At 43.8% G+C, this 27,220-nt stretch overlaps 1 protein-coding gene across 1 annotated transcript; it reads right to left on the bottom strand.

Moving 5' to 3' along the window:
- Positions 1-2,117: 2,117 nt before the first annotated feature.
- On the bottom strand, positions 2,118-22,155 carry FGF16 (fibroblast growth factor 16). Its single transcript, XM_006136186.5, has 3 exons — positions 21,561-22,155; positions 14,132-14,235; positions 2,118-4,402 (listed from the first exon to the last, which is right to left on the bottom strand). Exons 1-3 carry the CDS (start codon positions 21,832-21,834, stop codon positions 4,157-4,159), a joined length of 624 nt encoding a protein of 207 aa, XP_006136248.2. The 5' UTR covers positions 21,835-22,155; the 3' UTR covers positions 2,118-4,156.
- Between the last annotated feature and the right edge of the window lie 5,065 nt (positions 22,156-27,220).

Raw genomic sequence — 27,220 nt, forward strand, 5'->3', positions numbered from 1 at the left:
TGTCCCTGGTCTGCTGGGGACCGTCTCCAGCAGACCAGGGACACCGCGAGCAAACCTGCAGCCGCGGCGGGGTCCCCCGCTTCTGAGGCTTTGCTTTGGCAAAGCCCCAGAAGCGCGGGGACCCCCCGCCGCGGCTGCGGGTTTGCTCCCGGTGCCCCTGGTCTGCTGGGGACCGTCTACAACAAACCAGGGGCACCGGGAGCAAAGCGGTCCGGCCACAGCAAAGCCTCAGAGGCGAGGCACCCCCCGCTGCCGCTTTGCTCTCTGTGTCCCTGGTCTGCTGGGGGGGGCGCAGCTAGTGTGGCCCCCCCAGCAGACCAGGCTTTTGTTGTGGACCCTGGGGCAGAGCAGCTGGGGCGCTGCCGGTTGATCCCGCAGCGCCGCTCTGGGCACCACTGGAGCAACCCAGCAGCACCCCAGCTGCTCGTCCCCAGACGTCCCCAAGTCATCCGTTGCTGAAACTGACCAGCGCTGACTACAGGAAGCCCGAGGCACAGTTGCTCTGCCCCGGGCTTCCTGGAATCAGCTGCTGATCAGTTTCAGCAGCAGCTGACTTGGGGTTCTTAAGTTGAATCTGTATGTAAGTCAGAACTGGCGGTCAGTTTCAGCAGCGGCTGAATCTGGACGCCAGTTCCGACTTACATATAGATTCAACTTAAGAACAAACCTACAGTCCCTATCTTGTACGTAACCCGGGGACTGCCTGTACACATTTTATTTCAAGCACTGGATTAAATTCCTTCAAATCTAGCTCATTCAGGTAAAGCTCCTATAATCTTTACCTTGCCACTAGTAGTCTGCTGTCTGTGGCAGTGATTGCATTGCTTACATTGCGCTACAACTTCAGAAACGTTTGGAAGAGTGTAGTACTGTTGTGAAGAACCAGCAAGATTGTGTAGGTGGTAAAACCCTGTGTGCATCAGACAGATCTTTGCTAACAATATAATACACACAAAGAGGCTAATCTGCCCAGCCTCATTTTGGTAAAACTACAATGAGATTCGAGTAAAGTGGACAATCCTAAAGTCTAGTGATTCTCATAGCAGCATAGCTATTCATACAGCTCCTTAAAGGCAAAAGCAAAACTGAAAACAGCACTGAAAGATGAGGCTGCAAGCAAAACATTTTTTACACCTAGACCCATCTTGAGTTTCTTTTACATATAGGACTTAAATGGCTCAGTATCTCAGCCATTATTAGCTATTTGCACTTAAAGTGCAAGTGTACTCTACAAAATGACTGTGTAAAAATGGCACATTGGAACATTGTTACTCAACAGGCCTGTTCCTGAGGGCTATGTCTACACTGGCATGATTTTCCGGAAATGCTTTTAACGGAAAAGTTTTCCGTTAAAAGCATTTTTGGAAAAGCGCGTCTAGATTTGCAGGACACTTTTCCGCAAAAGCACTTTTTGCTGAAAAGTGTCCGTGGCCAATTTAGACGCACTTTTCTGCAAAAAAGCCCCAATCGCCATTTTCGCAATCGGGGCTTTTTTGCGGAAAACAGTGCTGAGCTGATTTGCGCAAGAGAGCTTTTGCCCGAACGGGAGCAGCACAGTATTTCCGCAAGAACATGAGATCTTACATGAGATCGTCAGTGTTCTTGCGGAAATTCAAGTGGCCAGTGTAGACAGCTGGCAAGTTTTTCCGCAAAAGCAGATGATTTTGCGGAAAAGCTTGCCAGTCTAGACACAGCCTATGTGTATTCACAGTAAAACTTGCTGATGTCAATGTCAAAACATCAACTGGATTGTTAGCACCCTCTCCTCCTCAGCCCCACCCGCCCTTTGAAGCCATACAACTAAAGAGAATGGGAGCTGGAATCTTGATGGTCTCTAGCAGAATTGTTTGCTATATTCATCAATTGAGGGCAATAATACTGCACAGCACACGTGTTATCAAGGACTACTTTGAAGACACTGGGATAATTTGTACTGTAAAACCTCTTTGTCTATATTGCTGGCTTTGTCTATACTTTGCCAGCAGTGCCTATATAAATGAAGTACGGATTAGCTTTTGCTGCATGTCATTTGCATAATTTATTCAAGACGGCTTTGCGCAAAAACAAGCAATGTGGACAGTTTTTTTTCACAAACACCCCGTTTTGCACAACCCCCTCCTCCCCGTCCATACTGCTTGTTTTTGCGCAAAAACCCCTTGCACAAAAACAGCTTGAATAAATTATGTGAAGTACATCAAAATGGTAAGTCACGCTTCATTTGCATAGGTGCTCCATAGGTGTAGCTTCCATGATAGTGGGAGCAGGGGAAAAAAGCTAGAGCAAGAGAAGACCCTAACTTAATTTTCCAGAGCTCAGGCTGAGTTTGCAGGTGGAGCAGGGAGAAAAACTACCTTTTAGCCTGTGATTCATCTGTATCCAGTACAGCTCATCTGTATCCAGTACAGCTTTTTAGTACTATGCTAAACCAGAATCTTAACTTGAAGACTGGATGCATTTGACCTAGAATCAGTGGGACAAAATTAACAAAACATCCCATAAAGTGATTTTCAGAGGGCACTCTTCAGAGTCAGTTGATTCAGGTAAACCTACCAGAATAGCATGTGCTCCTGTGCTTTCCTGAACTAGAGACTGTTAGCAGTAGCAATGAAAGTTGACTGGGAAGGAAATGACCATTTCTTGAGATGTTAATAAAACTTATTTTTCAAGTAATATCCAGGGCTGTGATTGTCATTACTGTAAGGTAAATGTTTCTAAATGCTCTAGAATGACTGGTTTAGTTTTTGCTCTGTTTTTTTTCCCCCTCTCTGCTACGCCTCTGCTGATGCTCATTTAATTATTTTTACAGTATTAATGCTAGAGTGATTGGTTAGCCGAAAAGATTGCACAATGGTCTCTATTTCTTAGAATGGACCTTTAATCAGTCCTTAATCCTATCATGTGTATCAGAGTCTTACTAACACAACACGGGTAAATACTGCATATTTGTTCAGAACTACTTTGAATTCTTTCAAGCTCTTTGTTAGTGTGCAGTATTGGTTAGTTAATATTTGTAAAGTGCTTTGATGATGCAAAGCACTGAATGCTAGCATACTAAAAGCAGTAGAGATGTTGAACACTATGCATATAGCCTTAACATCAATCATGCATATGAGAGCTGCATCTTTGTACCATTACATGGAGCTAAATCTTGCCTGGCATATTATTTTATTTTGCGTATATTACTGAAACTGAGAAAAGTCTGAGTGAAATCCTGTTTCCACTGAGAGTTTTACCCCAACAAATTTTATCTTGATCTGATCAGGTGCTGCCTCTGAATGCTACCTTTCATTTGCATGGGGTTCACAGATTTGTGCTGGCCATCACAAAATTCTCTTAGTTGGTTTATTTGCCTCCACTTTATCCCAAAAGGCTGTACTATTTGTTCTCATGGAAAGGGACCAAAACAAAAAGTTAATGAGAAATTCACAATATAAAGACAATTTTATTGCCAATAAGCTTTTAAAACTCTTTTTTTTCCTGTTTCAGTAGGACCTTATTCTTCCTGATGAAAATCCGATCATAACATCTCTCATTAAAAATAAAATTATTTTGAAATAAATAAATATATAAAATAAATATCATATACATTTTATAAATAGTTTTGTCCTTATGCACAGTATCCATGCCTACATCTTAATAATGTTTCCCACCCTCACTCCCACTCTCAACAGCAGGGAAAAAAACAAACATCAGGACCAGTCCATTGTAATCCATGTCACAAATTCCAGGGCCACTTCAGCAGGGTACCATTTGAAGGGCATGTTCTTAAAACGTAATTATTCCAAGCTTACCAGCAGCATCTGTATCAGTTCTGTGGTCTTCTCCTTTCCTTTAATCAAGTTGTGGTTGGTGGGTTGGTTTTTGTTTTGAATCATCCATTGCATAAATTGAATCCACCTCTTTCATAACCACCAGGTAAAGAAAGTGAACGAAAATGAAAGATTATATGGAGGGCTCCCTCCCCATCCCCACCCCCACAAGTAGCCCAGCTTCGATATACACTTTTAACAGTGAAGAACGGCAGTGTTGAATTCAATGTAAGTGCTTTTCTATGTTATCTAAGTTTATAGGAATGATGGAATGACTATTATATAGTGCTCCAGGAAAAAGCTTGGGAACCCAAGTATGTACATTGATTGGACAGCTGTAGGAAACATCACCTATAGTGGAAAAGATCTCTGTACATCGCTGGTATTTTAGCAGGGTCCACGGGTCTCGGTAAAAAGTGAGTGAACTTCTGGTGTCTCTTAGTCCTGTATCCTTCACGAGGTGAGCCGTCCTTGTTCAAAGCCACGTAATACGGTCTCTCAGAGTCGGAGTGTTTGTAGAGGGTCGAGGCATACGTGTTGTACCAGTTTTCTTCAAACTGCTCTCGGAAAACACACTCCCTCGTAAGTTTCTTCTGCATTGTTGGATGATGAGAAGGAGAGAAAAAAGACATGAAATTTACACTATTTCTTTAGAGTCTCTTTTCCTCATCTTGCACCTCAGTTTCATGGCTTCCTAATTTTGGCTCCCCTGCAGAGGGCCCCTGCTGACAGTAAAGTGCACTCTGGCAACATGCCTTATTTCCCATTTGTTATTTCTAGAGATGAGCCCAAAACTATAAAAGCCCAGATCCACATGCCCCTGAACTTTGAGAGGAAAGGTGGCAAAATCCAAACTGAGAGCTGCAATCCTATCAATGGAAGGCAAAGGGAGCAACTGCCTGGATCCTGCCCATTCAAAGGGGCTCAGGCAGGGATGACAACTGGAGCCATAGGCCCTTTAAATCACCACCAGAGCCCCGCCCAGTGAGCTGTGGAGCCCAAGGTCGCATATTCCTGACAGCATGGGGGATGCAATGCAGTCTGGGCGACACTGAGGGTCGGCTGCCTCAGCCCCACCCTTTCTGCTCAAGGCCTGGCCCCTTCCAGGAGTGTGGAGCTGAGCCCCTCCCCATCTTGCCCAGGGGCCGGGTGAATCTGTCAGTTTACATGATCTGCAGCAAAAAGATGCAGCTTGGCTATGTCTTTAATGAGGGGGAAAGCTCTGGCCTAAGACGGCACCACTGTACTTTGCATGCTGCATGATATATATGGCATTAAGGGGCTCTAAAAGGAGATCAGTTTGCCTACTGCCTTAAGCACGAGACTTGTTGGCTGTGTCTAGACTGCATCCCTTTTTTGTAAAAGGGATGCAAATTAGACACATCGCAATTGCAAATGAAGCAAGGATGTAAATCCCCTCCGCTTCATTAGCATAAAAATGGCTGCCGCTTTTTTTAAAGTAAGGGATAAGGGATCTTTCGGAAAAGGCTTTATTTTCCGAAAGATCCGCGTCTAGACTGGCGCTTTTCTCCGGCAAAGCTCCGAGACGGAAAAAAGCAGCAGCCATTTTTATGCTAATGAAGTGGGGGAGATTTAAATCCCCACTTCATTAGCAATTGCGATACATCTAATTTGCATCCCTTTTACGAGAAAGGGATGCAATGTAGACGTAGCCATTAGGTGTAGAACATACAGATACTTCTAGCTGAGCCGTGATTAGAAACGGAAAAGGGAGCATTAACTTCAAAAGTTTAAATAATCCTGAAATGCATTTTGAACTCTGAGCACAAAACAATATAAAATATAATAATCAGGAAATCACGACGCAGGCCATCATCTCTGGACGAACCAGAGAATTGCACTCTGAGGCTATAAACACTATGTGCTCAGTGACACAGCATTGTCTTACAGGCGTAACATCAACCAATAATAGGACCTGGGCCTAGAGTCTGAAGCTACCCAGCCAAATCTGTCATAGGGTCAAAGGCCAACAAGCATCACTTGATCAACTAGTCTGATCCCCTACATATCCCAGTCCACTACCAGCACCCACACAATAAGCCCAACAACCAAACTGTGACCAAAGGATTACAGCCCCAGAGAGAGAATAACAGGGATTGAGATGAAATGGAAATTAAGTGAGATATATCCAGATAATCCTGGCAAGTGACTCATACCCATCTAGTACAGAAAGCAACATGCCCTCTTACCTCCCCACTCCACCAGTCAGATCACTCACAATCTGACTTGGGGGAAATTTCCTCCCTACCATACTTTTGTTGATCGGTTAGACCTGTGATAGTCAATTATTTTTTGTCAGGGTCCAAATTTTTGCTCAAAATGTAGTCAAGATCCAGGCTCCACAGAAAATAACAGTAGAAAAAAAATAATTAAAAATATTACGGAGTCTGTTCAAAAGTATCTGGGGGTATGTCTACACTACCCCGCTAGTTTCACGAGGAGTAACGGTACTTCGGAATAGGACCCTAGTCCGAACTACCTAGTTCGAGCCCCGTGTAGCCGCGCTACACGGGGTTCGAAGCAGCGGGGATTTAAAAATGGCGGCTCCCCGCTTATGCTAATGAAGCCCGGGAAATTCAAATCCCGGGCTTCATTAGCAAGTGCGGTATGCATACATTACCCCGCTAGTTCGAACTAGCGGGGTAGTGTAGACATACCCTGGCAGTCCACAGCTGGCCTGCAGTCTACCTCTTTGACTACCCCTGAGTTATTCACTGACCATGTAAGCAAGGAACAGGCAGCTAAGCATCTGAGAACGTGAATACTTGGTGTCACCTCAGATGCCTGGTTCTCCCATTCAGTGTCCCATCTTTAGCTCTAGCCATCCTGATGCTTCAGAGGAAGGAGATTTTTTTTAAAGTCTCAGAATACATTGCAGGAAATCCTTACTGACTCCTGCTGGTGGACCACGAACTTTAGGAACATGTGGTAACTGGAAGTGAATCCTAAGAGTGAGCCATGCCCCCACATTCACAAGCAACCCCATTGTACAACCACACTCATAAATGTGTCCAGCTCTCTCAAAACTATATGAGTTGTTTGCCCCTCACAACTCCTACTGGCAGGCTGTTCTAGTCTGGGCATGGAGCCAGTGTAATCAGCCATCAGAGGATCATCTCAGCGTAGGGGAATTCTCAGCTGACAGAGTCGCTGGTGTGACTAGAACATAGGGGTTGTCTGGGGCCTCCCTTCTCCCATTGATCCCTGTCTGTCGTAACTGCATCTTGGGGCTTTTGGCAGCTGGCGTTGAAGTTAAACAATGTCCAAGTGACATGCACCAAGCTGACAGCTTTGCGTGGAGGGTACTATGTTTCTAACTGCAAACGGACGGGTTAGAGCTGTCTCAGAAAAGATTTGCAATTAACCCTCTACATTTCGCAAAATACAGACATATTAAACAGAGAAAAAATGAAAACACTGAGAGAGCAGATATGGCTGTGATCTTTGAGGCTGTTAAATTCACACACACAAATTTATGTAAAATTGGCACAGAGAAAAATGACTTCCTTATTGCACCTTTACAAAAACACTAGACTAGTCTACAGCAATCTCCCAAAACATGGCCCTAACAAGATGTCCCTTTATTGTAGAACACTGTTATACCATTTAATAAGGGAACCCTTGTCAGCATGCTGACAATGCTTCCAATATTTGGTATTTTTCTTAAAGCACTAGCTCTTGGAATTCTATGATTACAAGAGAATCTCTGTTTTCACCTTTGTTTCTTTTCCTTTTTTTAAGGAAAGTTTCTAGTCCTCCAAGATTGCAGAGAAAAGTTTGCAAATGTGACCTGATTGTACACTGGAGGCAAATAAAATTAATACAAAAATTGTTATTTATTATTTTAAATTCTTGTGTGTTTTAATGTTTGGGCTTGATGGTACAGCTGTTAAAGCCACCTGGCCAGAATGAAGACTATTTTCTAATGCAGGGGTCTGTTGTGGCAGAAAGGAAAATTTAAATAATATTGTACTGAAATTAACTGTGTAACCAAGATTATATGCTGTTGTATTGACATTTCTGTGGCATGATACTAATGGATTCTGTAGTTTGATTGGCCTGATTGTGGGACTGTCTGTTGCTTTAAAATTGCAACTACATCACTTCAAAGCACAAGCAAAAATGCAAGCTAGTTTCTTACATTTCAACAGTACAACTTAAGGTTTTGACCCCAAGAGATGGTGAACACCCAATTCCTTCTGATTTCAGTTGTAGGTGCTGAAAGGGATGCAAGCCTTATTTCCTAAAGTATAGTCTAATTTTTTATCTGGTATATTTTTTAAATTAAATTTAAATTAAATGAAACCAAATGGAAAACAAGCGTGACAAGAATGCAGATTTAGTTTCCCTGCTGTTGTGTGGCTTAATTTTTCCAACCAACATTTTTCTCAGTACTTATATGGCAATAGACCCACAACAGGATCTCATTATGTTTCCCTGGACCTTATCCCCAGAAGGCTCTGCTATGCCTTTTGCTCACTGTTTGTAACAGGTGTAACAGCAGATTCCATCCTTTTGGTCTGTCTTCCTAATCTGTGAACATACAACACGTCAATTGAGAGAAGATTTCCCTTTTGCCCTACTCTATGCATGTGTAATACCATGAAGTGCCTTGATATGCAATCCTCCGCCAAGATGCTTACCAAATCTTAGCCATCTATGTGGGACATGTAGAGGACTCTTGGTGGTAGCAGATAATTATTAATTTATCTGTCATAAATTTTAGAGAATTTGTCTGGTTCGTCAAGGACTCCTCCTAAACTGGGGTGAGCAATAATTTTTGGTGGGGGGCCACTCCAAGAATTTGGGAAGTGGGCGAGAGTCATACTCTTCCATGATATTAATGGAGGAGGTGTGGAGTCTGGGATGGAGGTTGGGTGCAGAAGGGAGTTTGGGTGAAGGGGAGGCAGTTGTGACCTTGGGCACTGGACTGGGGTGCAGGAGGTTGTAATGTGACCTAGGGAAGGGAATTGGGGTACAGGAGAGGGTACAGGGATTTGGGTTGTGAGCTAGGGCAGGAGGGGATTTGATCTGGGGCAGAGGATTGGGGTGCCAGATCTGGGAGGGGATATGGATACAGGAGGGGGGCAGAGGATTTGGGTATGTGGAGTAGGGAGTAGGAGTGGGGGGCAGAGGGTTGGGGAAGGGAAAGACTAGGTTTCCAGAGGCAGGATCTACCCAGGAGACCTACCAGCCAGCAGCCATTCCTGAATCAGCCTCCCTGCCTGCCCTGCCCTGCCCTGCCCCCCCACAGGTGCAGCCATGTGCTCTGGAGCCCCTTGTGCTTCATGGCTGCCTGTTATTGAAACAGGCAGATCCCATTGGCCAGTTTCTGCCCAGAAAATGGCCAATGGGATTGTGCTAGGGGTAGGAGCAGCTCCTAAAGCTTTCCCCCTTTCCCTTCTGGACTCTCAGTTTTTAAAGAAAAACTGCCCCACAGCTGCGTTTCTGAGCGGTGTGCAGGTGGGGTAAGGCAAGCGAGGAGCTTGCCTGAGGTTCCCCGCAGCATCCACAGGCTGGATCTGGTGGCTTGGCAGGCTGGATCCAACCTGCGAGCCATATTTTGTCCAGACCTCTCCTAAACAGTAAGAACTAGACCCACCAAATTTGGTATATAGCTTCCTCTTATCATAATCTAAAGCAATGTAAGGGTTGGTTGTGCCAGGAAAACAGGATGCGCCTGAAATGGGTGGTCAGTAAAGGTAGGGCTGGGGGAGGCAAGCCCCCAGACCCAGCCTCAGCCCAGCCTACTGAGGCCCCACTCCCATAGGAGCCAAGCTGCCTCCCCATCCTCTCCACGAGGAGGTGGGACAGCGTGCCATGCGTGTGCCCCACCACCATGAGGAGAGGAGTACAGGTGGGAGAGCGCATTCCTAGCCCAGCCTCCTCAACCCTGGTGCATGGGGAGGATAGGCGGCCTCAGCCTCCCTATCCCTAGAGTACGCGGAAGGAGGAAGGTGCGCGGCTCCAGCCTTCCCAGCCAGGAGCATTGGGAGGGTGGGCACTGGGGACAGCACCACTCTGCAATAGGCATTCTGTGGGTGGAGTGTGGGTGGGGACAGGCTAGTGGTTTGGGAAGCGTGTCTCTTCTCTCTCCTATTATGGACACTCATGGTTTGCTTCTCTTAAAATCAAACAAAAAAGAGACAGAATTACCAAATCAAGTATAGTCCTTAAAATTGACATAACTGAGTTAATGTTGAGAGATCGAACCAAGACAAGCCAGAAAAATAGGATGAACCTGCAATAGGATTGCTTCTCTATAAACCTTACAGAAAAGAGATAAAACGGAGAAAATTGGAGTAGTGCTCTGTTTTGGCACAGCTAAATCAGTGCTTACGATTTGAAAACTAGAACACAAAGTTATTGTAAACCAAATTGACTATAACCATTTTTTTTGTTAAAACATAGAGAATGATAAACTTAGTGAATGAGTTTATAGGGATGAAGAAAAAATTTCACTTGATTGAATTTCCATTTTAAAAATGTTTAAAAATTCAGTGGAAAATTTGTAACAATCCCTTTTTAAGACGTCCAGAATAAAAATTAACCTAATAAAAATGACACTGTATTTTTGAAAATTACAAGCATTTAAATAAAGCATGTACGTTTTCCTTTTATTTAAAAAAAACGTACTTGAGTTACAGACCCATACAACTCCAGGATTATCTGTTAGTGGGTTATAAAAGAAAAAAAACAACCACCCTAACTTCCAGTAATTGGAACCATTAAGTTATGCTCACCACTAACCTACATAAGCATGTGATCTGATCCATGTTGCTCTAAACTTTCCTCTTTTTACCTGTTTACCATTTCAAATTAGACAATAAGATCTGTAGGGCAAAGAGTGTATATTGGTATGCTGACGAACACAAAGGGGCCCCAATACCAACGGACAATTTGTGTCACTTAAATTTTTGTCACTTTTCTCATTTAAATAGTTCGTAATAATAATGATTATGTGGCAGATTGTGATTTGGGGAAACAAAGCTATGGTTTGAGCATCACCATTCCATACACTCTGTATTGTCTTTATTGCACATGCTCTATATATTTAGACATGCATTTAATCACTTATCAGTCAGTTCAATGTATGCAATATAGGTGAATTAATTTTACTTAAACTCTTGCTTTTTTTCTGTTTAAATGCATAACCTCAAGATTGCATACACATAAGTCTCTGCATTTAAATTTTAAGATTTTTTATTTGAAGGGATATTTTAAAGAACATGAGGGGGAGAAGGATAAATTGCTTACAAATAGGAGCATTTAAATGATCCCTCTTAGGGGCTGAAATGTGTACCTCATGAAGAGAAATGGGTTTTGTCCAAGTGGTAGTGTGTGTGGGAGGAGTATTCAGAATTTTGGTCCTAGAGTTTACTTGGATGACTTTCACCCAGACTACACCAATTTAATACACGGTGGCTGTGTCTAGATTGGCAAGTTTTTCCGCCAAATCATCTTCTTTTGCGGAAAAACTTGCCAGCTGTCTACACTGGCCGCTTGAATTTCCGGAAAAGCACTGACGATCTCATGTAAGATCATCAGTGCTTTTCCGGAAATACTATGCTGCTCCCGTTCGGGCAAAAGTCTTTTTCCGAAAGACTTTTGCGCAAAAGGGCCAGTGTAGACAGCACAGTAGTGTTTTCCGCAAAAAAGCCCCGATTGCGAAAATGGTGATCGGGGCTTTTTTGCGGAAAACCCGCATCTAGATTGGGCACGGACGCTTTTCCGCAAAAAGTGCTTCTGCGGAAAAGAATCCTGCCAATCTAGACGTGCTTTTCCGAAAATGCTTTTAACGGAAAAGTTTGCCGTTAAAAGCATTTTTGGAAAATCATGCCAGTGTAGCCGGTGTGATTTCAAAGTGATTTGGTTCAATCAGTGTAAAAATCTGGGTTGTCCTGTTTCAATCTGAATCAGTTTTATTTCAATTTGTGTTCAGTTGATTAGAATGGATTTAAACTACACCAAAATAAGTTCCTTATAAACAAAAATAAGTGAGTGCAAACATGGATTTTCATTGGATTAACTAAAGCAGTGCAAATTTGTGTGTGCAGACAAGCCATGACGGGGATTTTTTTTCTTTAATTTATGTTGATGATCTTAAACCAATTTAATTTATGTTGATGATCTGAAAGAACACACTCTGTTCTGTATGACTACATACTGAAGTCATTGGGAATTTTGCCATTGACTTCGAGGATAGATTATCATTCACGAAGAGGTTTGCACCAGTTTACTTAATCAATTTTAAAACGGATTTAAGTTAAAATCAGTGCAGTTTTCTCATGTAGACTAAATCTAATTTTGATGGATTGTGCTGGATGCATTTCAATAAGATATTTACAGTCTCTATATCAGTAGTCACCAACCAATAGATCAGGGTTTACTGATAGATCCTGCAGTCTCTGACAGGTAATCCTCGCTGGTTTGGCTGGGAGGCTATCAAATGCTAGCACTTCAGCTGCCATGCTGCTCTGCCTTCAAGCTAACTCCCAGGAGCTTCCTTCTTGCTGTGCAAGGAGGGGGAGGCAGAAGAGGAAGTCACCGATGCATTGTTTGCCCTTTCCCCCACTGCCACTGTACCTCATCTCCAGAGTGAGCAGGGCATTGCTTCAGAGAAGAGTGGGAGTACGGAGTGGAAGGAGGCGGGGCTAGGATAGTTGGGGTTTGAGGTAGAGCCTGGATTGACTTAAATTTGAAAAGTGATTTTGTGCTTAAAAAGGTGCAGCCTGCAGCAGCCCATGGTCCTAATTCATCAGGCAGTTTAGACATTCTACTCTGAGATGCCACAAAGGAGGGTGGCACGTCATAAACTTCCACTAAGGCTTCGTCTTGCACTTTCTTGTGCAAGAACATATGCAAATGAGGTGTGGCGATGAATATCTCTGTGCCTCATTTGCATACCTAATGAGCCGCCATTTTTGCACACGGGGCTTTTGCACAAGAAGGAGCAGGCTACACTGCTCCTTCTTTCGCCAAAAAACTCTCTTGCACAAGAGCTGTTCTGCTGCTTATTTTCAGGCAGACGTAGCCTAGAAGTCTTAGCTGATATCTGTGTCAAAGGATTTTTCAATCACTGAACTTTCTGTCCTTCCCCGCTTCCCAATCAGTGCTATGAAGGCCTAATTCCTCTATATCCGTGGTGTCCAACACATTAGCCACTAGCCACATGTGGTTATTTGTCCGGTTGAGTGTGGCTAGTTGACTTGAACACAGGAGTGGCCCTAGATGAGCTGCTGGCAACTGGCGCCTTAGGCGAAACGTACGATCGGCATGCAATCGGTGCCCCCGCCTCCAAACCTCTCAATGGCCCTAGGCAACCGCCTAGTTTGCGCCTATGGACAGGCCTCCACTGCTTGAACAATGTGGCTATTTGGACAGTTGAATGTGGCTAGTTCGCTATAGTAGTAGCCACTATAGTGGCTACTGCTTTAGAAATGGTTAGCTACCACGGCTCTATAAGATCCATTCATGGGCATTATTTGGAGGGATTTTCCAGGTATTCTGGAGTTGTTGGTAAGCAAAACAAGTCTCTCCACCAATTTAAAACAGTCTGAAGTGACTTTCCAATGGGATGAGGCCAAGAATGGAAAATTTCAATGTCAAAGGGGCATATTTTAGAAGGTTGTGAGAACACAGGAGTTATAATAAAAGTCCCACCATAGCTTTAAATACAGCTTTCATTATTGAAAAGCTATAATATAAATGTATGCATCTGCAGACTTGTGTATATATATATATTCCAGCGTGAACCCAGATCATTCACAGAAGCAAAGTGACATGCTGTTCAGAAGACAGAACTCACACACACACCCTGATGGTGTGCTATAATTTATTTCCTTGCCTTTCGTTTATGATCACCACAATACCCCTGAACAGCACAACCACAAGTGAGTTACACAGAGATCCCAAACAAAGGCTAATAATAAAAGCATTATATCTGACATGTTCTTCTGTGTTGTCTTTCTCCCACATGTTTTGTCATGTTTTGTTAACACTTGGGCTGCTCTCTCTGTGCTTTTTTTCCTGCTTCAACTTTGGTTGCCACTGTGACAACGGTGGACTAAGTAATGAATATGGGTGGAGCTATGTGACATCCACAGGTGCAGTACAGAGTCATTTGATTGGTTGTAAAAGGCTTCCAGATGACCATGTGCTTCAGAAAGGATAGCAGTGTATGTGTCGATGCTGTTGGACTCTCAGACAGTATATAGGAAGTACTCAGGAGAGCTCAGCTCTCCAAAGGCACCGTGTAAGTTTTATAGTATTCCACAATGATTATAAAACCTTGTACTTACCGACCCATACAGCTCGCCTCTCTCATTCATTCCAAGGTAGAGTCCCGAATCCACCCCACGGATACTAACCAGCCCCACTGCCAGGCTAATGAACTCCAAAATCCCTAAAACAGAAGAGGAATACAAATCAGAGAACAAATCTGACATCAGGTACAAATGACAAATATAAATCAGTCTTCCCTAGCATATTTGAAGAACTTGTGGACCCTGACTCTCCTCAGTGGACCCTGAATCTTCTCTTGCTCACACAAATGTTACCCACTGATTTTGACACTGAAATCCTCACCTGTAGAGTATTACTATAGCCTTGCAGCATGTAACTTCCTCAGGGAGAATAATCAGTTTTTAGAAGTATCATTAGTTTCCTCATCAGTCACTGCAGGATGGGTGAAGCTATTTTGTGCCAAGCCTGGTAAATGTTCCTGAACATTCTGGAAGATTCCATCGTGATAATATTTATTACCTACTGAAAATAAGGTGGTTGTGGTTCCCTCCATGTTACTTGTTTGCAGAGAGTCTGTGAGAACTGGCTTAATGGAAAACCCTTCCGAGATCTGCATGGCAGGGCTTTGATGATTTACCTCTTAGTTCACAAGTTATGTACCAGTGTCTGCATGTGTGTGTGTGCAGACATCTCAACTCATTCAGTGGGAGTGATGGCATGGAAGAGAGGAGTGTGTTCACTTTCCCAGACCAAACTTCTGTTCAAACTGACAGGAGAGAGATTACCACTGACAGAACATCTCCCTCCTTCTAACCACGAATGAGTTCAGCTCTGAGTCTGTTGCCACAGGTCCTAGAATGTCTGGCACAGGTTAACACCCCACGCCCACCCTGTCCACGTTATCTCACACAGCTCCTCTTGTGTGCATGCCCCAGAATTCTCAATGCATCACATGGTGGGGAGCGGGGGGAAAGGGGAGAGAGTTCAGCCACCTGACACCTGGGAGACACACAGCTTGAAACCCTCCCCTCTCACCTACACCCCCTTTAGACTCTTTGGAAATGTACTTTCCAGTATGTCAGGTGTATCGCTCATACAACAAGGACGGTACGGCTTCATACAGGACAGATGCTCCATGACAGCCACCTCACTTTCCCTCCACTCCCTCAGTCATAGAGTAGCCTCAACACTTAGGTGTGCCATACACCTGTGTCATGCTGGCAGCTAAACTAATGGCAAGGAGATAGACTTCTTAGTGTAGCATACATTTTGCACTTATAGATAAGCTGTTTTTTGTTTCATTTCCCAATTTGTGCTGGGACACTTGTGTGGTGATAGAATTATCCCATCAGAAACTATAAGCCTGGTAGCTTAGTGCTCTTCTTTTACATGTGTCAGCTGTGAACACAGTCCCAATTTAATCTGTCCATCTCACTAACTAACAAATTATGGACTCTTTCAAACTTCCACTAAGGTCAATGAGAGCTGCTGGGTATGGCGCACTTTTGAAAATTAGATCGCTTATTTAGGAACTGAAATGTCAGCTTAAAAGCCAAAATTTAGATTTGTTTGTTTTTTAAATTTTGGTTTAAATGTTTCTAATGGACTGGCACACACATTTTCTAGAGGGTTAAATCTGCTGCCATATTCACTTTGGGGAAACCTATCCTTCCTATGACCCCAGATTCACTTCTACCATTGAAGTGAGTCACCCTATTGTGATTGTATTATCAAAAATGGAAAAATACAAATTGTTTCCTCATGTTCTGTGATTTCTACAAAGGTGTGACAGGATCCAAAAACCACTTATTTTCTAGAAAGCAGGGAGTTAACTCCTACCTTAGACAAACATTCCAGTCAGACAGTCTGGGGAATACCGGGAACTCTTTGGGCATGTCTACACTGTTATTTCAAAATAACAAGATGAGCGTCCATACAGCAAGCCAAATTGTTTCAAAATAACGGGCTTGATATTTCAAAGTAATATCCCCAGCTTCCATTTCAAAATTGTTATTTTGGGAGTTATGATTTCAAAATAATCTCATAGTGTAGACATACCCTTTAAGAACAGGTCTTTGGTACTCAGCAGAGGAAGAAAGGGGGTTCTTTAAAAGGCCAAGTGAACACAGAATTGGCTTGTACCCTAGACTGGGGAGGTTTCTTCTCACTACTGGTATGTTATCTGGGAGGAAGCATGGTCCAGTACAGAAGGAGTCAAGAGGTCTAACTTCTATTTCTTCCTCTCCCTAATTCCCTAACTTAGGGGTATATTACTTAATCTCCGTTCCTTTGCAAAGTACTTTGAGATGTCCAGATCTAAAGGGCTATCTAATTGTTAACTGTTATGCTATACCATTTTGTTTCCTTATTGTACATACTGACTATTAATCCAGAAGGATCCCCGTCCCAGGAGCAAAGACTTTGGTGAATGAGACCATTTTTATTTATTCTATTTTTTTGTTGCTGAAGCAAAATATTCAGTTACCCAATTTTCAGTGCTTTGGAGTTTTCTTGCATTTGTGTTGAATATATTTATCCCCTGGCAGTTTCACAATCAACAATATTTGAGATGGGACATGAGGCAATGTGACACAGGCATTGATAAATAAAGTGGGGGCGGAAGAATTTTAAATTGAGTGGGGAAAGGAGAAGCTCAATTAAGGGAACAGGAATATAGCACTGTCTGAGAGGCTCTTTCTCATCCACTAAGATTAATTTTTATATGAGTGAGAAATGCCTGAAAATGTTTGAGGATAGTGAATCCAAGGTGCTTTTACCATGCCCCATTTCTATAGCATCTAAGTGCCTCATAACACCCCTGTGAGGGATATACTATTACCCCCATTTTGGAGATGGGGAAGTGAAGCACAGACAAAGTGACTTGTCCAAGGTATAACAGGGAGACAGACACACACCTGGGAGTTGAACCATAGTTTCTCAAGTCCTAGACTAACACCCTAAGCACTAAACTCTCCTTCTTTCTAAATGCATGCATAAATCAATACTTATCCTACTCTGGGGTAGATGTCTACCGCTGTTTTTGCCGGCACTTAACTTTATTCTGGTATATTGATGACAATCTTATCTGACAATGTCACTTGTAGTATTCCTCTTTTCTGAAATTTTGAGAGGGACTTAGAGAAGCAAACTAAAGACAACTATGTTGAAATAACATTATGAGTGTAACTTAAACCCACAAAAATCAGGAGAGAGAGTGAAGACTGAAAAAAATGTGGGCGGATATCCATCTTGTCCTTAACTCACTCCAATTGCTAGACAAAATTGCAGCTTTATGCCTCTGATCTCTACCAGCACAGGGAGTGGCTACTGGGGTTAGATCAAGAATTTCTAACTGTAGAAGAGTGTGTTTATGGAAGTGCATGATTTTCTTTTCCAACACTTGCCTCTTCTTTTGTGACTTGTTTATTCATTCTGCTTGCTCTTTGAGTCTATCTACATAATATTCTGAGAGATTTGACCAGAAGTTTTGATGGATGAAGTAAACATTGAAGGGATGAATAACCTTCTAACCTCTTTTGTAATGGCCAGATCCCACTCTCTGTTACATTGCTAAATGAATGTTTAAGGAACAGTTCAGCTGGCTGCACCTGTCTCTTTTTGCACAATTATGTCCGTGTGCATGAGTGTAGAAGCATCAGATGTTGTACTGATCTCCACAAATCTAAAGCTTCAGCTAAAAACCTCAACAACTGTTTGGTAACAGGTGCACTAAAGTATGAATGTCAAAGTCTGCAGAAGAGCTTCTTCTACGGATTTCAATAGCTTCCCTCTCGAAAACCAAACTTCAGGAAAGACTTTTTAGAAGATCTGTGCCTGGGAGAGTTTAGTATCCTTATTACTCTCTAGTCTAAACTTCAACAGCCTTAGTCTCTTCTCAATTACACTTATAAATTACCAATAACTTCATTGAAGTCATTGGAGTAACACTGCTGTAAAACTGGCATACGGTAAAAAAGAATTGGCTGCAAGGAGTTCCCCAGTGAGTCTAGCATTCACATAAGGAACATTTCTCCCTGGGGAGCTGATTCCAATTCAAAATCCCGTTCAGACGTCTGCTAATCATCCATTTCTTTGGTATAAGAAAAGGTCCTGCCAGACCAATGATAACTGGAACATAGTTTCATATTTTTCCAGTTTCATCTATGACTCTTTAGGCAGGACTACTAGTTCTGCGTCAACATCCAGGAACTTCTCCCTTATGAGCCGTAGCTTTGCTCTACAAATTCTGCAGTCTTTATCCAGGATTCTGAGCTAACTCTGTTCAAAGAGAATGTGCTCCAACCTAGTGCCTGCAGTATTCTCCATAAATAAGATGTTGTTACTATCTTTATTTTCTATGAACATATCTTTTGAATCCCACACTAGGACTCTTCCCTTCATCCCCAGAAGGAAGGAGCTCGCCACCATATTACTCTTGACAGCAATGTGCTTCATTGTCTTACTTAAAAGTCTCGCATAGATTTACATTCTGTACTTGGGATGGATCAGCAGAGGATGGTGCAGACACGGTACACTTTTTCCTGAATCCTATCCAACATTATGAGCTAGATAACAAGCCCAGTTCCACCCCTTATCCCAGCTGCAGTTGGATAGATGCCATTGCTGTGGTGTTCCAGAGTGTTATCCTTGTAGTACATTTAATTATCTGCTTACGAGGTCAGGGTGCACCTTCCCAGTCTATTGGTCCTGTCACGCTAGAACCTAAATCTCAGGAGTTTCTTAATCTGACCACTTTAAACTCAGTACCCTTATGCAAATCCCATCTTCTGCTGTAGTCTGAGTCCTTCACCGTGCTTTTTCACATCCCAAGAATTGTGCAGTCTGCCTATTTCTGTAACAATTCATTCTCTTCTGACTGGTGCATGCAAAATTCAGGAATGCATTGGTACATGAAATTCTAATACAAACCAGACCAGTTACACTGGAATTTAAATATTCATGGCTACTGAATGCAGATGGTGAATATGGTGTGCCAATACATTATTACTTTGCTTCTCTATTGCAGCTAAACTCAGTCCAACTTTATCTGAACATGAGGATTCCAATGTAATCCTCTGGGGTTTTGCCCTGCAATTACAACAAATAACTATTTATTTTACACTGCCTTTGGGAAAACCCCGAAGGAGAAATCTGTAATATTTTATATCTGACGTCTGGTCTAGTTTACGTAGCTGGATACCGACTGCTAAAACACTTATGGAATGCTAATGTTTCAATTTATTGAACGCAAGCTACGATTAACTGTTAATCTTAACCTTACAAAACTAATTAACTGTACTTTCTTGCTTTAATATACACAGTTTTTAAACTTCATTTAGAGACAAATTTATTTTGAACTTCAAAAATGGAACTGTGATGTTCTATCACTAGGTGCTGACAGTTTGTCGAAAGATATGTAAAAAGTGAACAGAAAAATAGTAATAAAGTAGCAGAAGCAAATTAAACTAAAAATACACAATAGACACAAAGGACTTTCTTTCAGCTCCCCTTAATATAGGAACCTATCACGTGCTATGAGATGAAAGGGAAAAGATATGTGTCTTTCGGGAGGTAATTAAAGAGCACTTGCCCCATGAGCCTATTACTACCTTACTCTGACCTATGGGTTATGACTTTTTTGTTGATTTAGGCAAGGACATGCTACCTGCACCTGGTGTTTATGCAAGGTATTGTACACAGTGAGGGGGGTTGAGTTTTTTTTATTCCAATCAATTTGAAATCCTTGCCTTCAAACAATAACAAAAATAGTAAAAAACTATTATTTTTCAGATAAAATTAATGAGTAACAGACCTTAGAAGATAGAATAGAAATTCTTGCAGTGAGGAGTTTAAATTACTGCAAGCCACAAAGAGCCATCAGAATGTTTCTTGCAACCTGTTGACTGCACAATTGATATCACCAACTTGGGACTTGTTGATAGTTTACACAGACACCTGCACTATTTGCCAAAGTAGCAGGAGTTTTTCTTAACTCTTTTCAGACTTACTGTACTTCTGTGCCTGTGGCTTGAAATGCATTTTTGAAAGATTACATAGAGTCTCATTAGAGATCGGTGAGTTTCGGTGACATTGTTACAAACTCTGAAGTCTTTTCCAACTTTGCCCTGAATGGTAGGTGAATCACCAACCTTCTGTTTATCCTCATTTCTCTTTTCCTTCTTCTGAAGTGTAGAGCCACCAAATAGTTTCTCAACAACAATAAAAAAATGTCTGGATCGGATTCTGCTTAGGGGACATTAATGGCTATTCAAGTAAGGCAAAAGAAAGGACTTAAAATCTGCAAAGGCAAAAACCCAGAAGCTTTGTTTTCCCAGTATTCAGACTCTTCTTTCCTTTGCCTTCCTAGAGCTTCTGAGGTTGGGACAGAGCTGACATAGCTACAAATTGCTGTTAGAAAAAATCATGTTTTTGTGCACCTGCACAATGACTTAGCACTGGTAGAATAGGAAATTGAAAATAAAAATGCCCAAATTTCTTGGGAGTGAGCGCATTTGTTTAGAATGCTAATTATATCCATTGCAGGGGTGATTTATATTAACAGCGTAATTAGCTTTGTATGCGACACATGCGGCTGGGCTCTTTGAACGCGTTCATAAAGAAAACAGGCAGCCCCAGAGCCCTCGCGTGTATTCAGCAGAGAGAAGACACCTGTTTGTGGGATGGGGCGACCCGTCTGGCGCTTGGAGGGGAGGAGAAAAGGGGGTTAACCCCTCACTGTTGGGGGAAGGGGGAGCGATCCCAGGGATGCGTTAGAAAAAAAGTCGAAAAAGAACCAGGACTAAGCAGAGGCCAACACGTGGTTTGGACGCTAACCAAGTTCAGGGTTTCAAGGCTGTAAACAGTGTTAACAAGGTGACTCGTGGGTGCTCCTCTCCTCTCCTGCAGGGGTCCCGCGAACTTTTCCCCAACTAGCATGCCCTGGGGGCTCGGAGCCTGCCCCACCGCCAGGAGAGACCTCGCAGCTAAGCCCCGAGTCCCCTAGGGACTAATCTGCCCCCCCTCAGACCAAAGCTTTCTGCGCCCTCTTCCGCAGGTGCCTTGGCTGCGAGCTGGCGGCGCAGCCCGTTCCTCGGATCCCTCCCTTCGTTTCTCCCCCTGCGCTGCCCAGGCTGGGAGTCTCTTTGAGCCCCCCCCCCCCGAGCCAGGCCGGCTGAGCCCGCTGGATGGGCCGGTAGCAATGCGAAGAATGCGGAGCTCGCCTTGGCTCGGGCGCAGGGGAAGAAGTGCAAGAAGCACGCCTGGCCCGCGCGCGCGGCTAAAGAATGTGCAGGCAAATGGAGGTGAATTCGGGATCCCCCCACGGGCTTTGTCTGGGGCGGCAGGGACGCTCAGACCCGAAGCGAGCCGCGGAACAGCAAGACTGGATCACCCCGCCCTTGCCCCCCTTCTCCCCCCCCCCCCCCGCCGCCGCTCCCACACGCATAAGGAAAAATCAGCGCTAAAGAATAGAAGCCCCTTCCTTACCGAATCTGCTGTGATCCTGCCTGGTGCCATGCACCGTGCCATTGGGAAAGATTTCCAGATGAAAGCCCGTCCTGCAGTACAGCTGCCTCCGCCTGAGGATGCCTTTAAGGTGGGCAAAGTCAGTGGGAGATCCCCTCTGGAGCCTTCCTTCAATCTGCCCCAATCTCTCATTCAGAAAACCAGGAGAATCCGCTAAAGCAACATTCCCAAGAGAGGAGGAAAATCCATGCAAATCCAAATCCAGAGATCCAAGAAAGCCCCCTACCTCAGCCATCGCAATAGCAGTGTGCGTGCGGGAATCGTGAATGTCTGTGCAAACAATCAAAAAATTGCTGGTCTCGTTTTTAAAAAGTGTGTGTGAGAGCGTGTATATTTTAAATATAACTGATCAGCTTGACTGCCTTCAAATAACTTCTCTACCCCCTCACGGCGTCTGATTTGAACGCCTGACCTTGCTTTGAATAAAAGTATTGTTTTTCCTTTGCATTGATCTCCTCTTGCCTTTCATAGCTGGATATGTCCAGCTATCAGATGCAAACTGCACTTTATATACATACACACTCCCCTTACATTGACATATTGGATATTTAAATGCAAGCCACACCTCACTGGCATCCCCTTTGGCCACTGCTTTTTTTCCCTTTTTCTTCTCATCCATTTGGCTTTTTTTTAAAGGGGGGGGGGAAGCTTCACTCCCTCTTTTATTGTGAAAAAATGGCAGGAAAAGGCTACACATTGCACTGAGGCATAACAGCTTTTGGCAGGTTCTTGTAAAACTGCTGATGAAATCATGGAGCCCTGTGTATGCAAACCTACTGATACACAGACTGCACATTGCTCCTGGCTATCCAACATACTTCGTGCCTGTGTAGCAGTTTGTCTGTCCCCTTCCTTCAGTTCAGCGCATCTGTTTATTTAGACCAAGCACACAACTTTCACAAAGAAACAAAACGCACTTTCCATCCCCATCCTATTTTCGCTATTTTTCACAATAACCTTAAATTAAATAAATTAAAACCCCGTTCCTATTGAGAAATCTGCATTTCAGTCGAAGGTTTTATTTTGTGGGACTGAGATTGGGGGCTGGAAGGGGAATGCATTTCAGACACGTTTTTTTGCAACATTAGACCCATCTGTAATTTTTTTGCCCTGCACAACAGACATTGTGGTGGTAAGGGAGGGAGGAAGGGGGAGTAACATGTAAGAAGACTTTAGAAGCATTTTTCAGCTAAATATGCAAAAACCGAAAGAGATCTTTTTGAAAAATGATACTGCAGATTTTATTACTTGATTTTTACAAGCCACTTGAGAGAAGAATATATGGAAGGAGTTTCCAAGCCTGTTGTGGGCTTTCTCCCCACCTTTTTCATGTTGGAAACAGGTGTTTCCTAGCTCTCTCTTGCCCTGTGACACTGTATCTGTAACAGCAGCTGCTGGGTGAGCACAGACAGACAGAGTCAGGCACAGTGAGACATGAGGACGAGAAAATGCGTGGAAAAAAAAACTGCAGAGGAGGCCGGTCCTGTGAACCCTGCCTTGATGCAATAAAATGGACATTTTCTCAGCGCTCCTGTTCCCTCTCCATCCCCCGCTTTAGCCCTGCCACCCTCACTTTCTGGGCTTTGCGGGCAGGCGGCGGCGGACTCCCAAAGGAGTGCCTGTATTCTTGCTCGCTAGAAGGCGCTGTTGCTCGCTGTATTGCTTGGAAGCAGCGCTCCGGTCCTTCCACTTGATCCGTGCGTGTTCCCTGTCCACCTCTTCTCTCAGTCATCTTGGCGTGGGGCGAGGAGCAGCGAAGGAACTAGGCGATCTGCTCTTTACCGCCTCCCACTGGAGAGCAGCAGAGTAGCATACAGATCAAGGGGACGCAGACAACCAGCCAATGGAGACACAACAAAGGGGAGATAAACAATAGCTACAGGGAGCTGAAAATCCTGGGTCATTTATGTCCCCAAAATAACCAACCCCCCACTCTTTAATGTCAGCTCTTCTGAGGAAAATAGTTATTTCCCATAACACTTTATCTCCCTTCCTCCCCCCCCCCAACCCCTCAAATCCCTTAACAGACCTGACTAGAACCTTACAACCCTGAGCTGAGGAGAGAGGTGGTATTATCCCCATTGTATGATGAGGGTAAACGGAGGTACAAAGTGGCACAGTGACATGTAAAAAAACCTACCAGACTATGTCTGGTAGTCTGCTGCTCTACACTTCCCTAGATGGGCCATCTTTTCTTATGTGAAACATAGCAAATGAATAACAAAAGAAGTGAAATAACAGCCCAAGTTTGTGTCTGGAGTGGAGGTAGAAATACGTTTTAAATAAGGGGCTATTTTGTCCAAGAGATATGGCTGTAAGTGGATGACTGGAGTTCAGGCTCATGTTAGCTGTGAAATTTGAAGCACACAATGATTTTTTTTAAAATCTCTTCCTGGAGTAAAATCTACAGAAATTTAACAATTGCCTTTCATTGTCTGTTCTTATACTTGAAAAATTATCTCGTGGTGGACAAAAAAATCTTTCAGTGGATGACTGAAGAAGCGACTTCACAGAGTGAAAATGGCAAAAATCCGAGATAAAACAAACCTATCAAGTTGAATAATCATTCAGCTCTAGGCTATGTGTAGACTGTATTGCTCTTTCTGGGTACCAGAGGGATCCTAGAAAAGCAATGCCACGTCCAAGGAACACATCCGCTTTTTAGAAAATGTTTTCGAAAAAGCGAACTCACTCTTTTGTCATCCCTGTAAACTTCCTTTTACAAGGAATAAGGGATGTGTCAAAAGAGTACTTTCTTTTGACATTTGGCACTGTGTAGACATGCCAAATTTTGAAAGAGCCTCTTCTGAAAGTAAATTGGAAAAAGATACGCAAATTGCATTTCCTTTTCCAATTTAACATTGCAGTGTAGACCTAGCCTAACAGTGCAAACTCTACTAGATGTAATGCTAGTAGACAATAGGGTACTCATAATGGAGGGCAATGTGGGTGAAATCTCGACCCCCACTGAAATAAATAGAGTTCTGCTATTGGTTTAATTCAGGCCAGAATTTCCTCTTATGTCTGAAAGCAAGTGTTTAAAGAGTCAGGACCTAGGGCTATGCCTGCACTGCAGGCTTTTTGCTCAAGAACTGTTTTGCACAAGAGTTCTTGCACAAAAAGTCTTGCGCAAGCAGGGCCAGATTAAGGCATGGGCTAGCCGGGCAGCTGCCCAGGACACCAACCTATGGGGGGCGCCCGGCTCCTAGATTGCAGGCTGCAGCGGCTCCCAGCAGCCACCCTGTAGTGGCCGCCTGGGGCGGGGGCCGCGTTAACCCCCGCAGTGCCGGCCAGCAGCGCCCTTCCCCCTGTGGCTGCGGGGCTCTGCACGGCCAGGCTTAGCCCGCCCTGGGTGGCTCCAGGCTGTGCGCCAGCAGCAGTAGCTGGGCTGGGCCGGGCACATGCGCCTTGCCGCTGCCAGCTCCGCACGCCCTCCCCCACATGCCAGGCAGGGGCGTGGCCGTGCAAGGGCCTTCTCCCATGTGCCGGCGTGGGGGCGGGGCCGCACATACACCCTCCTCCACGCACCAGCGCGGGGGAGAGGCTGCGCATGCGCCCTCCCCCAACCCGGGGCGCAGTTAAACTGTCTGCCCGGGGCGTCGGAATGGCTCAGTCCAGCTCTGTGTGCAAGAATGTGTCCACACTGCCATGTGCTTTAATGTAAGAGATGTGCTTTTGCGCAAGAGTGTCCATGGCAGGGTGGATGCTCTCTTGTGCAAGAAAGCTCTGATGGCCATTTTATCCATAGAGGTTTCTTGTGCAAGAAATCCTTGTTGCCTGTCTACACTGCCTTCTTGTGCAAGAGATCTTACGCAAGAGGGCTTATTCCTCATGGGGAGAGGAATAACTCTTGTGCAGAAGCCCTCTTTTCCAACACTTTACTGTAAATTTACATGCGCAAGAACGCACATGCGGTGTAGACGCTCCACAAGTTTTTGCCCAAGAATGGCCGTTTTTGTGCAAAAAGCCTGCAGTGTAGATGTTGCCTAGATGTATTAGAAAAAAGGGAGAGAAAGAGAAAGAGAGAGAGAGAGAAAGAGAGAGAGAGAGAGATTCCTTCATAATGGGCCTGATCCGTATCCCACTGAAGGTAATAGGTGTCTTTCCACTTACTCCAAGAGACATTGGATCAGGTTCCAGAGGTGTAGCAAGGGTGTTATGTGCTAGGGGGAAAGGAAAAATTTGTGCCCCCCACCACTGCCGCTATGTGGCGGAGATCCAAACCTTATGCATGGGAGGAAGGGGAGGGAGTAGCTTGTATCACATCTTTCCCCACCTCCTCCAGTTTGCGGCCGGGCCCCTGCACACAGTAACTCACCAGCAGAGATGGAAGAGCTGGGGGTGAAGAGGCGGGGAGGAGGCTCCAGCCAGTGGCAGGGGGGAGGAAGAGGAGCAGGTGAGCCAAAGGATGGCAGAGGGAGTGGAGGGGACTAAATTGGCGCTCCCCTAGTGTGGTGCTCAGGGGCAACTGCCCCTCCCCCCAGGTGCTACGCCACTGTCAGGTCCAATTTCCTTAAACCAAATCCAAAGGAAGACTAGTGAAGCATTCAGGAAACTAACTGGGGCACTAAGGTTCAATTACATTATAGTAAAATCAAATGTAATAAAACCCACAAAGCTATGTGCTTAATGTAAAACAAAAGCAGGGATATCCCCAGTCCAGGTTGACATTCCTCGCTTAACTCTGGTGATTATGATTAGCTTTTGCAGCATCTGCAATACAGTCTAGGAAATTATATAGCCCACTACAACAATGCAGGATGTTTAGGCACAATAGGATGAGGGGAAAGTAGCTTTCACTTCCTTTTTTGTCTTTAATTTCCTGTTTTTTTGCTAAGAGGATGAAAGAGTGTAGAGAAATTTGTTTCCTGCACTGTTACAAAATATATATAATTTAAATACAAGGATTGAATTGACACCTTTAAAGGAGTAAACACATTTTAGGCATTTCCCATGTACTATATAGATTATAGAATATAATACTGTACTAAATGATTTCTTAAAAGAGGGAGACGTGTCGCAGTGCAAGGGAAAACTGTAATTCTATAATACATTGAATTTATGTTACAAACTATGAAGTTTCCCCCCCAGGTTTATGCTTTGATTAAGATGTATTTGTCCAACAAGGGACTGGAATGATTACAGCCAGACTGCTTTCTCTATTTAAACAACAGTTTGTAGGAATATTTGCATTCATTTCAGCATAATGGACTTTTCAGAGCCATTACCATCTATTGTGGGAATGTGTATTTAGTCAGGTAGAAAAATCCTAATGACATTTGTTAATTAACTGCGGTCCGAAGGCAACAGCCACATTTGATATCTCACCTACTAATCGTAAATCAAAGGCTTTGATCCTGCGGTTGGCTCTTCATAGGCACAGGACTCAACCCATTTGCAACAAATTGCAGGACAGGGGGTCAGAGTTAGAAATTAATTAGAAAAGAGTAAAATGAAGAAAATAATCACATCCTGACACAGTAGAGCTATGGACAATTCTATTGATAAATGATCCAGGTAGGGTTGCCAATTTTGGTTGGATGTATTTCTGGAGATGTCATCACATGATATAATCTTTAATTAAAGATTAATCTTTAGGTCCTGGAGACTCCAGGCCAATT

This window comes from Pelodiscus sinensis, chromosome 13 (genome assembly GCF_052426305.1).
Source record: "Pelodiscus sinensis isolate ZL-2025 chromosome 13, ASM5242630v1, whole genome shotgun sequence".
Lineage (NCBI taxonomy): Eukaryota > Metazoa > Chordata > Testudines > Trionychidae > Pelodiscus > Pelodiscus sinensis.